General features: G+C 45.8%; 2 protein-coding genes across 5 annotated transcripts; both read right to left on the bottom strand.

Annotated features, from left to right (window-relative positions):
* Positions 1-720: 720 nt before the first annotated feature.
* Positions 721-5314, bottom strand: CIART (circadian associated repressor of transcription). 3 transcript variants are annotated; one of them, XM_027097621.1, is made up of 6 exons: positions 5247-5314; positions 4269-4685; positions 4026-4101; positions 3720-3798; positions 3484-3586; positions 721-1380 (listed from the first exon to the last, which is right to left on the bottom strand). In XM_027097621.1, exons 2-6 carry the CDS (start codon positions 4671-4673, stop codon positions 853-855), a joined length of 1191 nt encoding a protein of 396 aa, XP_026953422.1. In that variant the 5' UTR covers positions 4674-4685; positions 5247-5314; the 3' UTR covers positions 721-852. The 3 variants fall into 3 exon arrangements, with proteins under 3 accessions (XP_026953422.1, XP_026953423.1, XP_026953421.1); XM_027097622.1 differs by having other exon boundaries at positions 5055-5289; XM_027097620.1 differs by lacking the exon at positions 5247-5314 and having other exon boundaries at positions 4269-5121.
* Positions 5315-6887: 1573 nt separating this feature from the next.
* Positions 6888-13438, bottom strand: CUNH1orf54 (chromosome unknown C1orf54 homolog). 2 transcript variants are annotated; one of them, XM_027097747.1, is made up of 7 exons: positions 13157-13438; positions 12651-12716; positions 11375-11458; positions 10915-10973; positions 10387-10497; positions 8164-8262; positions 6888-7494 (listed from the first exon to the last, which is right to left on the bottom strand). In XM_027097747.1, the coding sequence occupies exons 2-6, from the start codon at positions 12694-12696 to the stop codon at positions 8167-8169; spliced, it is 396 nt and encodes a 131-aa protein (XP_026953548.1). In that variant the 5' UTR covers positions 12697-12716; positions 13157-13438; the 3' UTR covers positions 6888-7494; positions 8164-8166. The 2 variants fall into 2 exon arrangements, with proteins under 2 accessions (XP_026953548.1, XP_026953547.1); XM_027097746.1 differs by having other exon boundaries at positions 7416-7494; positions 8164-8265; positions 13157-13432.
* Positions 13439-14477: the final 1039 nt, after the last annotated feature.

The following is a 14477-nucleotide window of genomic DNA, read 5'->3' as shown; positions in this document are numbered from 1 at the left end:
ATGAGAAATATGCTAAGTAGCCAATGTGCAATAACTAAAATGACTAAGTAGTCTGAAACATTGCCACGGCTGGGAGAGGACATGGTTTTGATGGAAACTGTGACAAATCAGAAAGAGTAATGCATGGAGAAGGGTAGACGTAGGTAAATTCACAGACTTCAGTTTTGCCCTTTGATGACACTGGGTAGCATACATTTAGCAGCTGCAGGTTTTTGAAGAAGGAGGCCCAGCATCTGAGGGGACTTCCCATTCTGACAGTTCTGGGGCACCGTTTCCTCTTCAAAACTGGCAACCACAGTGGCTCTTCTGGGCTTTTGTGTCCCTCCTCTGGCAGCAGTAGATTACATATGCATTTAGCCACAAGCATCAACAGCTCCCAATAAAGCAAAGAGCTACCCCAGAGCAGTAGAACCTGCTAGTCTGGGCCAGCTGGAAGGTTACAAGAGTGAGAGACACAAACAGAAAGATACTAGTCTCTGGGCCTGAATGAAAAAACAACCCAACTCTGAACCCTGTAACTGTCCCAAGGGTGTTCCCTAGGAAGATAGCAGCAGAGAGTCCCTTTTCCTCTCCCACAGGACGTATATTGTCCCATCCAGACTTCTAATTTGGTGGAGCTCGGGTTCACAAACATTCCCATCCCCTTTCTTTCCTGCAGCTCAGAGGATAAATATTGGTATTCGAGGCAGAAGGTTTCAATTTCCCCCTGTCAGCAAACTGTTTAGGTATAAAATTTATTTAATCAGAAAGGATTTCTCTTCCCTCAACACAAATTCACACATTAACAGTTTAAAAAGTATATAGAGAGACATATATTTACACAAATTAGAAACTACAGTCTCAAGTCCTGCATTAGGGATTGAGAGGATGGACATCAGGAGCAACAGAAGGGTGGCTTCTCATCTGTTGTAGGTCTCCCATGGTCATCTCTCTGGTCATGGTGGGTAGACCAGGAGGGGATGGGGTACAGCTCCAGTCTGATGGCAGAGTTACTGGCAAATTGTGGCAACAAGGCCCCTCTCCAGATAGTTTCTTAGGATCACCAGGGATGACAGGAGATGCTGTAGTAGTAGATGGAACTGGAGAGGTTGGGGCTGAGTGGGTGAAGGGCTGTACTCCATGCTGGAGGAAAAGGATGACACCGATGCTGGTTCCAGTGCCTAAAGGACCATGGCTAAAGGAGATGGTACCTGGGGAACTGAGAGGGGGATTGCAAATTGGAGTAGTGTGGATCCAAGTGAGGTTCATAGCTGGCCATTCAGTGAGGTGCCAAGGCTGCTTTGGTTTCAATATTAGCTGTCCTAGCTGTGTCTGGTCCATCTTTTCCACAGAAAGTGCAGGAGAGGAAGCAGCTGGATAACTGTGGTGGCCTGGAGAATGCTAGGGACAGGGAGAAAAGAGAAAAAATTATATGAGAAAGCTTTCAGATTAACTCCACCCGGTTGCTTAAACATTTGCTTTCCTTGGGAACTCTGTAATGCTAACATACCTTGTTTTATGCAATAGATAATTTCCTGTCAGGCCATGATTAAGTAAAAGTTTTAGTAACCAAACTGTACTTTCATTTACTTAACAAATTCTTGTACCACGCACTATATAGGCGCTGGCTATTCACACGTATACAAAATAAAACAAACAGTCCCTTAGATTCTCACTATTTATAAACTAATTTATTTTAGAACTTCTTTCTAAAAAGTCTATTTTTAACTGGAATCATCATTTCCCAATTTCTGTATTTTAAGTTCTAATTTCCTGTGTTGAGTTCCTTAAGAAGTGTAGATTAATATGCAGGCAAGATCCTCCTGCTTATGTTTATGTATTTATTTTTTAATTTTTAAAATAAATTTATTTAATTTATTTTTTTGGCTGCCTTGGGTCTTCGTTGCTGCGCATGCATGGGCTTTCTCTAGTTGCGGCGAGCGGGGGCTTCTCTTTGTTGTGGTGCACAGGCTACTCATTGTGGTGGCTTCTCTTGTTGCGGAGCACGGGCTCTAGGCGTGCGGGCTTCAGTAGTTGTGGCACTTAGGCTCAGTAAGTAGTTGTGGCACACGGGCTTAGTGGCTCAGCGGCATGTGGGATCTTCCTGGACCAGGGCTCGAACCTGTGCCCCTGCATTGGCAGGCAGATTCTTAACCACTGCACCACCAGGGAAGTCCCCCTCCTGCTTTTTTTGTTTTTTAAATTTATTTATTTGTTTATTTTTGGCTGCGTTGGGTCTTCGTTGCTGCGTGGGCTTTCTCTAGTTGTGGCGAGTGGGGGCTACTCTTCGTTGTGGCGCGTGGGCTTCTCATTGCGGTGGCTTCTCTTGTTGAGGAGCACAGGCTCCAGGCACGTGGGCTTCAGTAGTTGTGGCACGTGGGCTCAGTAATTGTGGCTCGTGGGCTCTAGAGCGCAGGCTCAGTAGCTGTGGCGCACGGGCTTAGTTGCTCCGTGGCATGTGGGATCTTCCCAGACTACAGCTCGAACCCGTGTCCCCTGGGTTAGCAGGCAGATTCTTAACCACTGTGCCACCAGGGAAGTCCCCTCCTGCTTATTTACAACTCAATTATTCCCACAGCAGTTGAAAACAAGGACTGTCCATTAGCTACAGGAAACATTCCTCTCCCTATCATTTGAGTGCCCCCTACATACTCTATTATTTGAAGGCACAGAAAATAGGTCATTCCACACTAGATCTAAGAATCTTTTCAGGGACTTCCCTGGTGGTGCAGTGGTTAAGATTACACCTTCCAAGGCAGGGGACATGGGGCCGGGAAGATCCCACATGCAGCGGAGCAACTAAGCCCGTGCACCACAACTACTGAGTCCGCGTACCACAACAACTGAAGCCTGTGCGCCTAGAGCCCGTGCTCCACAACAAGAGAAGCCACCACAATGAGAAGCCCGTGCACCACAACGAAGACTGGCATCCGCTCACTGCAACTAAAGAAAGCCCGCGTGCAGCAACGAAGACCCAACGCAACCAAAAATAAATAAAAAATAAAAGAATCTTTGCAACACTCTCCTTATGGGTGCCCCATGGGTGCCTTCACCCCTCCCAGTGATGTACTTCTTGTGACCAGTCCTCAAAACCCATGCTTCCAGAAGGATACAAGGGTACTTGGGAAGGAGTAAAAAGAGGGAGAGGGAAAGGGGTTTAGGGGCAGCAGAAGAGAAAAGATTTGCAGAGAGAAGCTGAGGAATCTTCCTGCATGATTCATTTGGCCAGGTAAAAAGCATTCTGTATCTATGCAGAAAGCAGATAAGCTACAACATGAGGAACAGGGCTAAATTCCATGGAGTTCCTTGAGATGATCCAAACAAAATAGAACCCCCAAACACCTAGGAATCAAGACAATGAAGGAAGTTTAGGCATTCCCTTCCCTGAAAAGAAAACTTGTTGAAAAGATCCAAAAGAAAATGCAAGAGGGAGCCCATTTCTGCATGTACACTTCATTTCTTTGGTTATTTCCCCACCTTTTCCTCAGGTTTATAAGTTCTCACCTTGGTCAGCTGACTATGCAATGATGACTTCTGGGCAGCTATATGAGGAAACCAAGTCTTTAACATTCCTTCTACCTGTAGCAGGGTTCCAAGATAACGCTCTCTGTGAGGAGAAAAAAAAAGCCATTAGGTGTGAAAAAAGCAACAGGACAGGACTGGAGATAGCTCCTTTTTTATGAAGTACTGAGGAAAGAGCTCTTTTATGAAGTACTGAGGAAAGAATCAAGGGGACTTACCCCATCTGTGGCTTCTGCAAAACACCTACTATACGCTGGATCCTGTCCATTGCCACGCTCTGCTGGAAACTGCTCAATCCTGGGGTCAGGAAAGAGAAAGATCAAGGATTGAGATTCAAGAATTTAATCAGGTAAAGGAAAGACAGAAGGGGTTAAAATGGATTCACCTAAAGAAATTGTCACAGGAGAAAAAGCTAATCATCCAGGCCCCAAACAAAGACTTAAGAGAAATACACATTCAAAACATATTTTGAGAGACAGAGAGATGAATGTAGCTCAAATGAATACAAGTAATCAGATAACTACCTCTCTCAAATCGACCCATCTTCAGTCCATTCAGTAGGTCTGTGAGAGGGGGTATGAATCCTCGGAGCTCTTTACACTGTAGAAAAACAGGACAAAGGGTATGAGAAGACCAAGAACTGCCCACACCAGTACTTATTCTTCCATCTCCCAATCTGAGAGCCCATACTATCCTCATGGGGTCCTTACCAACCAACTGGGTGCTAAGCCACTTGGTCGTATCTCCTTTCCCCAGCTTTCTCTTACCTTCTGAGCAAAGAGCAGGTCTCCTTCTGTGGTACAACCCTGGATGTTTAGACTGGTCTCCAATTCACCACCTCTTGATCTTTTGACCCCAGATCCTGACATAGAAGAAGCCAAGCCCCGCTGTTCCGAGTGAGATGCTGTAGGTTGCTTACTGGAAACCTTGGGTCGTTGCCTGCAGCGGATAGGACCAGGGCTGGGCCGAGAACCTCCCCTCTGACCAACAGTGTCTGGCCTGGGGCCATGGGCCCACTTGTCGTCCCTCTCACTATCGGAGGGGAAGCCAGAGTCACTGTTCACTGGGGAGGTGGAAAAAGAGGAATAAAGAGAGTAGGAAGAAACGCTAGATGGAGAATCCATGGGTTCAGAAGCAGGGGCTGGAGAGCAGCTCCCGGAGTACCCAAACATCGGGACCTGCAACTGAAGAGCAAAGAGAGGGAGTTTGAAACCAGAATCTGAGTATTAGGAAATGGACTGGGAGACTAGGGTGTACTGTCTGCGATCACAATATCTCCTCCCTCCCTCCCCAATATTACCTGTCTCAGGGACAATTTAAAAAGTCATCTTCCCCACCTCCCCTCCTCCATTAAGAACCTGGATTGCCTCTCTGGCCTCCGCAGAGCAGCTCTTAGCCTGACACAGACTCTTTTCCCTTAGTTCAGAGTAAATATAATGATTTGACACCTTTCCCCGGTTCGCCTCTTCTGGTCTCATCCTGACCCCGTAGTGAGCCTCTCTACCTGAGATCACGCCACCGGCAAGCTGGAAATCTGCGGCACCCGAACCCACCTAGGGACCCGCAGCAACCTCCCTCCTCTTGCCAATCTTTCTGATCAGGATCCCTGCGCCGGACCATCTCCAGTCGCGCCTGCCACGTGATGCGATCCCTCTCAATACCAATATCCGCGTTGAGTCCCTAAGCCCACTCCCACCGGGTCTGATCCTGCTGCGCGGATCGCTCCCTGACCTAAGTCTCCTCACCTGTGTCGGTCGGCTCAGCCCAGGCTGTCTCCAGCTCCTACTCCGACTGTCGGGTCAGGGCTACCCACCTCCGCCTCCCTCCCACTGGGTCCCGCCCCTTCCCCCTCCCAGACACGTGCAGCTCCGCACGTGCCTTCCCCCGGCGTACACAGACCTCGCACCCTCATTGGTTGTCTAGCCGGTGGCACGTGACTCTCGTTACTGAAGTTCACATTCCATTTGCTACAGCGTACAGGGGCTCGGCCAATAAAGAGGCAGTCAGGTGACGATTGGTTGGAAGATAAGCATTCCGTGCTCCGCCCCTACATGCGGCTAGCGAGGAGGACCCGGTGATGAGAGAAGGAGGAGGATGGAAAAAGAGTGGAAAAGAAGGGAGGGGAGGAAAAGGGCGGAGCCTGTGGCTTTAAATAGGATGGTGGTGTGCCGGAGCCGCGCAGCTGGAGTGTGCAGACTGGTTGTGTGACCTAAGGAGTGCGCCTTGAGATGTGGGACTCTTGGCTCTTCCTTGAGAACCGACCCCTCTGCCCCCTCTTTCAGCGCCTCCTCTCACGAGTGCAGCACGTGGAAACGATCAGCGACTTGCGTCTGCAACGTGTGTGAGACAATGGATGTGTGCCACTATGTATACTCTCCCCCTCTCGGCGGCCCAGCTCTCGTGACTTCCCGGTCTCTGTTTCACCCTCCCCTCCTCCTCCTTCTCCTACAAGTTGGGTGCCTCCTGCCCTGCTGGGTGAGGAGGGTGGGGATTGCTGCCGAGAACACCGCGTCCTTTCCCCGGCTCCCGCTGGGGCGGCTCCACCAGCCCTTTCCTTATGTAACCCGCCACGCACGTTACCAGCTCAGATGCCAGCCCGCCACGACTCCAGAGGTCAAAGCCCCGCCGGGTTGCTCCTGACTTTTCTACCCCGGTTCCCCGGGCCCTGCGCCCTTAGTTCTGTGTTTCTTAGCACAAGAAAAGGAGAGTGGGTAGGTCTCTGATCTCCTAGATTATGTACTTGTCCAGATTCAGTTTCTTCATTTGTCCTCTGGAGAAGATTTGAAGGACGGAGGGTGGCAAGTCCGGAGTTTACTATTCACTGGCCCTTGCAGTGCTTTGTTTCGTTTTGTTTGTTTGCTTTCTTTTGCTGTGCCAGGAGGCTTGCGGGATCTCAGTTCCCCAACGAGGAATTGAATCCGGGTGACCGCAGCGAAAGCCCGGAGTGCTAACCACTAAGCCACCGGGGAACTCCCCCTTGCAGTATTGAGAGCACAGTGGAGAGAAGGGGACAGGACCCAGGGATTGTGGGCTGATTGAAGCTATAACATCGAAGAGGCCGCAAGGGGGCAGCCCAGTTCTTTTTAGGGTCGAAGGATAAAAGGAAAAAAAAAATTTTTTTCTTTTTAAAGTTTGTCCCTGGGCTTCCCTGGTGACGCAGTGGTTAAGAATCCAACTGCCGATGCAGGGGACACAGGTTCGAGCCCTGGTCGAGGAAGATCCCACGTGCTGCGGAGCAACTAAGGCCATGTACCACAACTATTGAGCCTGCACTCTAGAGCCCGCAAGCCACAACTACTGAAGCCCACTCTAGAGCCCGTGCACCACAGCAAGAGAAGCCACCGCTATGAGAAGCCCGCGCACCGCAACCAAGAATAGCACCCGCTCGCCGCAACTAGAGAAAGCCTGCAGCAACAAAGACCCAAAGCAGCCAAAAATAAATAAATAAATTTATAAAAAGAAAAAAACAGTTTGTCCTCGAATGCCTTAATTACTAACTGAAAAGGTACATAGTTAGGGGCTGGAGGGGGGAGATAAGGGGAGGAGGGTGTGAATTTTAAAAATCTATTCTAAGTAGTTTTTGATATTTTACGTATGTTTAACAATGTGCTTATTTTATAAAAAGGGTCAACTTTCTTTCTCCAGATATACTGTCTCAACACCATATATGATAAAGCAAAACAGTAGAATTAGAGGGAATTATAGGCTGTGAATAAACCTGTTGTTTGTGGGTGTTTTTCTCCATTCTTCCCAAAATTTCAGGGTTTATTTTTTCACAGCCCTAATAATTCCCTCTAACTCTACTGTCGCCTAACTCCCTTTCTAATCTACCCTTCACACACCTATATCCTGGTGCTCTCTTCAGTGTTGCAGCTTTAGAACTGACCCTCATAAAGGAGTAGAGAGTAACCAGATTACTTCATTTATTTATTTAATCTTCCACTCTCCTCTTCCCAAATCCCCATCCAATGAGTCGTAGCAGTGTTCCCTCTCCTAAAAAAAAAAAACAAAAAAAAAAACAACGAAGAAAGGGAAAAACAAAAAAACAGGGTCAGGGGACTCAGGAAGCCCCTCCCACCTCTATGGAAACCCCCCAGATTTCTTATTTTGAGCTAGATTTCCCCATGACATCCACTACATGTGTCCCCCTCCCCTCTTTACTTCTTCCTTCTGCTAAACCCTTCATGCCCATAGTTATTTAGATTACCAACTTAAATTCCTTCCCTATAATACAGGTTTCTCTTCCTTCCCCCTTTCCACCATCTCTCCCCTACATTAGGGAACCACCCCCACTTCTGCCTCTTGACTCTGCCAGGTTGTAGGGCCCCTCCCATTTTGCCCTCTAGCACCTGAAGAGCCTTAAACCAGGCCAGCTTTGATTCCTCAAGGCAGACTGGAAACCTGGAGAAGTTTCTTCTCCATTCCACCTGCTTCTGCTCTAGGAGGTCCTGAAATCCTCCCAGTTCAGAAAGAGTAATGACTCTTATGACAAAGGCCTTTGCCTCAACATCTCCTAAACCTCCTTAAAGTTAGATAAGATTTTTCTATATGTGATCCCTCTTTAAGCAGCTCAGACAGAATTGACCAGGCTGGAAACACTAGCCAGAGATACTGGTAAAATTGCTTCACAGACTCCCCCAAGGCCAATGGCTGCACTCTCACCTTCTACATGAAATACATCCCCCCCTGAACGAGGGCCCAGGACAGGAGGAGTGCACCAGGACTCTGCAGACTGGATACAGCATTGTTCAGATCTGGACTCTGCTAAAATACAGACATCCCCTCATAGTAGGCTAGTGTCACCCTTCCTACTGCCCACCTCCCACTCTGGAAGGATAACCATCTCTTTACACCAATCTCTGTCTTCTTTCCTCTGAGCTTAGAGAAAGATCCAGCCCTCCTCCCCATCACTATAAGAAGTCCTTTCCTCTGTGCCTTTCAGCCATTCCTGACCATACCAGGGAGACCTGACTCAATTTAATGAGATGTTTTTTGTTTTGTTTTTTAAGCTATGTGCATGACACTATACTAGTCACTGTGCTAGGTGCCATAGGGGGGACATAAATATAATTAAGACAGTGGTTCTGTCCTCACAGAGTTTACAATCTAAAGAGAGCCTACTATACACTTTAAAATATTTATCTGTCCTTGTCAAGCATCAGCTTTCCATTTCTACTAAATCTTCCCATCTGTGTTCAACTATATTCAGACTGCACTTTGATCCTGTTGCCCTTTCTAGCTGTTGCTTCTCTTTTTGCATTACCAGATTTCTCAGATGGTTGGTCTCTCCTCTCCCGCCACTTCCTCACAATGTATTCCCGCTCTAACACCACAAAATCTAGCTTTTGCTACATCCACTCAATTAAAACTACTTTCTCTGTGATTATCAATCACCTCCTTCTCCTTTGCCTCTTGGTAGCTTTTGATTGATTGTATTAAGCTTTCTCTTCTAGACTTTAAAATACAAATTTGGCTATCTGCCTACCTCTCCAATCAGCTCGTCTCCATTTCCTTTGTTGATTCCTCTTCTACTAACTACCGGCACAGTCATTGGCCATTTGGTCTTCTGTGTGTACTGGCTCTAATGAGCTCTACTTTTGTGACTGTGACTTGGCACTTAGAACTGTAGCACTGACTTAATTCAGCTACCTTTACGACACCCTCATAGGGCTATCATTATAAATTCAGCTTGGCCAATACCAAATTTATAACTTCACTCCTAAATCATTCTAATCTCCCACAATTCCCATTTTGGTCAACCGTTTTCCCAGATATCCATGTTTAAAACTTTTAAGTTATTTTAACTCTCTCCTCATTTATTGCCCATATGAAATTATCACTGGAGCAAGGCATTTTCTCCAAAATGTTTCTTATTTTTCTCCTCTCCATTCAAAATGCCACTTCCCTAGTCCAGACCTTTAATGGATTGTTTCTGGAATGATGCAAATCTCATGAGTCTCTCTCCACTCCACTGCATCCTTCATACAACCAGATAAATCATTTTTCAAAAATACCACTTTCATTGTGTGTTTACCACACTGAAGAACTTACTAGGCTCCCTATTGCTTATAAGTCTGAACCTTCCCTGATACTTTAGACTCTGTAATTTGGCCCTATCTTCCCATATGTGAGATTATCAAGCAAATATTTGGAGCATTGTAAATGTTATTTCTTAATTTCCCACTGTTCCTTTCCATATACCCTCTCCTTCAGTCATACTCCATCCACTAAACATACCCTGCTTGTTCTGTCCCCCTTGTCTCTGCAGCTCTTTCACTCTTGGAATAACTATTCTTCCCCCTAATTGCTTTCATCCTTTCATAACTTCCTGCCAACCAAAAGCTCACCTATTCTTCAAAGTGTATTTCAAGCATAATTACCTCCTAAAAGTCTTCCAGACAACTTCAGCCTGTGCTAGTCTCTCTCCTTCCACAGCCTAAAGCACTTGTTTGTCATATGCTGTCAAATGTGTATGCAATTTAACATTGTTACAAATCTTTTCATTTTGTTTTAAATGTTTCATAAGTGTAAACTTGAGTTTTATGAATACTTTGAGGACAATAACAACACCACAGATTTCTTTTTCATCATCAGCAGCAGCAGCAGCAGCAGCTCTAGGCATAGGTTACTTACACATTAAATACTATTCAACTGAAATTTAACTGCACCAAATCTTCCCAGTGTTCTGTATACGGGTTAGTATTAAATCTCAGTGAAAGAAATGATGGCCAAGCTGAGATGAACCCCTGCATTGTAGTACTAGTTGTTTGGCTCCCCCATCCACCAAAGCCTCCCTCTGCTGCACGTCACCAGCTCTGGGATCTATCCAGGGTAAGGGTTGTCTGTCTCCCCCCACCCCCGCCCCCTTATCCCCAATCCACTCACTGGTTCCATTGTCACTGGTTTCTCTGTTACAGGCTTCTGATGGTCTGCAGGGTCTGTTTCACGACTAATGGTAGTCTCTACTGCTTCCATTACCTCCTTATCCCACTTGTTCTGCCCTCAGTAGGATTAGGAAACACAGAGTTATCACTGCCTCCATCCAACATCCTCACAGATTTTCTATTTAGAGTTCTTTTCTCCTTCACCACCTCTTCTCCCCCCTTCCCATCCCCCAAGACTTAAACTCAGGGATCTTCCCTACTTCATGTTTGCATGGATTATGTACCCATCCCATTCACCATTTCCCTTGACTCAAGGATTGCTCCTCCCTTTCAGTGTCTTAGCAAACCTACTGCATTCTGGCTTCATCCCCAGCTGTGGTTAACAAATTTGTTTTGGGCTCACTACCTAGTTTCACTTCACCTAACTAATTTTTATTCCTGTTCATCACTTACATTTCAACAATGACCAGTTTCTTTTTAACTGTTACCTATCCTGATCCTCCTAGAGGGTCATGTAGATATCACTCACCAGCCTGTTCTCTGACTCAAACATAGAGTAATCAACAGTGAAGTTTGCACCAAAGTCATCTGGGGAGGAGAAAAAAAATTAGTAGTAACAAAGGTAGCACTAGATCTGGAAATGAGAAGAGGAAGAAACTGTTCAGAATACTTCAATTTGCTCAAGTTGTAAAATTTACTGGTATAATTCTAATGAACTTTTGATGTTAAAATGTTTGTGAATGTGTATGCATTTATATTTTCAATCTGGTGTCTAAAATCATGTACAAATTTGAAAAATTTCTAATTTCTAAAGGCTTGAAAATCACTAGTTTGAGACATAACATCATGAGCTTGATAGTCTTTGCTCATAGCCACATTTCTTTCTGACCTAGTTATACCATTGTAAAGGAAACGTCAAAGTGTCAGAACTGAGCATCTCCCAAACCTCTCTCCATCCTGCGAAGGGTCAGAACCTTATACATACTCACCATAGTTGGGGGTGACTGTGTAATAATAGACCACCTGATAATAGTCATCCTCTTCCAGTCCTTCTTCATCCTCATATTCTTGTCCTAGGGGGACAAGGACTAGAGGTCAGGGGGCATCTGGAACTCCTTAGCAATAGAAGGACACCTGACGTTGACCTCAGCTCTATCAGTTTCCTTTCCTTCTGCCTCCACTCTACTATCTCCCTGCCTCTGTACCTCTAAACCTTTCTCAGTCTTCTGGGCTCCATAACTCTGATGAGACCTGTTACACTGTGCCCTTTCAATCCGGGAACTCCCAGAAGAGAAAACGGGTCCCTTCACACACTGTAACCCAAACTAAGCCTTAAAAAGGTAGGAAGCAGAGAGACACCAGAAATTAAGACCTCCAAATCCACTCCTCAGTATGCTCTAGACTTACTGTATTTGTGAGAGATGTTCTCTTATCAGTGTCTCCCACAACTAACACACACACACAGTCTCTTGGACTTGGGCTTTAGTTCCAGTTTCAATGCTAACTAGTAGAATATCTCTGAACAAGCCAGTTAACATCTGCTTTCTTAAAATGAGTCAGCTGGACTAAATGATCCATCTGCATTAGTTTTTCTTCCTTTCCAGGATTAAAAATATGTGGCTTGGACTTGACTGGGTCAGGAATTCTAGGCCTCCTGCTAAATATTTCCCTAAGCTCCTTGAATGCTCTCTCTTAACCCCAAGCAATGACACAGAGTCTGGAGGAAAAGGAAACAATGAGAGCACCTGGCAGACTGAGAACAAAGGAGGGAAGGAGCCAAGCTACTTTTGGGACCTTGTCCCTGAAGGCAGACAGTACTCACTATCGAAAAGCCACCCCTTCTGTGTCTTTACTAATACAAAGTTTTTCTCCAACTCGCTGGGAAAGAAGATATCCTGGCTTCCCTTGCTAGTTTCAGACTGCCCCACCTTCAAAGAGTCCACCTCTCTCCACTCTCACTTTAGTCCTTCTCATCTTGTTCAACTCTGTGGTTATGGTGAGCTGAATTCACTCTTGTTAGGACCTCCCCATGGCTGGGGCTCCATCCCCATCAGCTGTCTCTTCTTTGACAGGACTATGCTCTCCTCCCCTTTTCCTGGCCCTAATTTCCAGGTTTCCCCTCTGCCCCTGACATCTAACACAGTTGAGAAAGTGTTATCACTCCTTATTGAACTGCACCTCCCGCCCTCTCCTCATTTTCTTTTCTCCCACCCCATTTATGGTAGAAGACCTGGCTCAAAAGCTCAGAGAGAGACGTGTACTTACCCAGGATGAGTGGCACAGCAAGGATGGCTACAAAGAGGACATCCATTCTGGATTCTGCACTAGTGCCTTGAAAGTAAAAAAGGAAATTACAGCGTTTCCCACCAAACTTACCCCGCCTTCTGCCCTCCTCCAAAGCAGGGAAGGAGCTGCAGCAATCTTCTCCCAGGGGGGGAATTCCCCGCCCACTTGCTTACTGACTGGGCCATCAGTTACTACCAGTGCGGTCCTCAGCCACAGCTGCCCAGATCAAGAGAGGCAAAGTGAACTTTGATGGAAACATGTTCATTGAGACCCTCTGGCTCTAGACTAGATCCATTCAGGCCTCCTGCTGCCACTTCCAGAAAAACAAAACAAACAAACCAACCCACAAAACCCCCCGCCAAAACCCAAACCAAACAACAACAAAAACCCCAGCCTACCAAGGAGTTTCCCCTCTCACCTACTTTCCTTCCTTGTTCCCAGTCCTCACAAAAAGCTCACCCTCCCTCTCACTGTCCCTAACTTACTATCACTATCCAGAGCTGCCCTTCTCTCTGAGGCTTCATCACAATCTCTTTCTTCACAGTCAAAATATTCTTAGGAAGGGATGAACATTTTTTCTAGACTGAAAATAGTCTCCCTTCTCTGCGTGTCTCGGACTATGAAGTATGGGAACAATATCAACATCATTGTCTGGCTCTCCAAGCACCTGCTGCATTGCTTCTGATTTCAAAAAAAAAACAACTTTCAGTCAAGACTAGTTACTTCCTCTCTGCTAAGTACTGATCTCACCTCACTTCTTTCTCAACTTTCTGCACACAGGATGGGAAAAGGGAGGAAGCAGGTAGTCTCTTTCCCTGCTGTATATGCCACACCCCTTCTCCCACTTTCAGTCACTTGGTATGTTCCCTTCATTCTAGCCTACAGGGGTGGAGTTCATCTTATCCTTCTCTCTGCTTTTATATTTCCCATTTTCATTCAATTCAATTTAGAAACATCAAACATAATGTATGTGCTAGGCACAGTGTGCTAGGCCTAGTCTGATAGGCAATTCAGGGTTCAGAGGCAAGGGAATAAGAAAAGAATGCAGGTATTTTTTTTTTAAGGGAGTTAATAAACATCCATTCAACATCTACTATGAGTCAGACACTATGCAAGTCTCTGTGGAACTACCAATGAACAAGATAGGTTTGATTCCCGTTCTTAAGTCAGCAAATGCTGTGGTAACAGCTCGAAGGAGAGATGAGAAGAGTTGTCTTATCCCTATCTCTTCTGGATTGCTATGCTCAGAAGCAAGACAATAGAGTCTTGAGCACTGGCCAGGATGTTCCCACCCTCTTAACCTTATTGGGGGAGGATTTGCATGGTGACTTCTCACGTACATCTATATAATCTATTCCTTCAGCTCCTTTCCAGAATTTCCTGGAAAAAAATGGAAAACTCTTATGTGGCTGTACATCTATGCATTGCCATAAATCATTTCCAGGAAGGAAAGTAAGCCTGGTTCTCTCTGAAGAATTTCTATAGATTTTTTGGGTACTTTGATTACTCTCTCAAGAACAATATTCCAGTTTCCCTCACTTTCCCATCCTGGTACTCTTTTTCCCAAACATCCTCCCTAAGGACTAACCCCACCTGCATCCAAATGAGGATACAATACCCTCTTCTCATACTTTAACTTTCTTTTGCTCTAATATGCATCCTCTGCGCCTTCTCTTCCCCCATCCTGAGGAAAAGACACTACTGAGGTTCATTTTCAGAAAATAAATGGAGGAAGTATGACATAAAAAGAACTGAGTAACTTTGCGGGCTAGTGGTGGTGGGGTGTCATTTTCCAACTCCATAGCT

Source organism: Aethalodelphis obliquidens, unplaced genomic scaffold (assembly GCF_003676395.1).
Source record: "Aethalodelphis obliquidens isolate GAN/ISIS:26980383/991018 unplaced genomic scaffold, ASM367639v1 scaffold116, whole genome shotgun sequence".
Lineage (NCBI taxonomy): Eukaryota > Metazoa > Chordata > Mammalia > Artiodactyla > Delphinidae > Aethalodelphis > Aethalodelphis obliquidens.
Note: the sequence above shows the minus strand (reverse complement) of the source record. Positions and strands in the feature narration are given on the sequence as shown.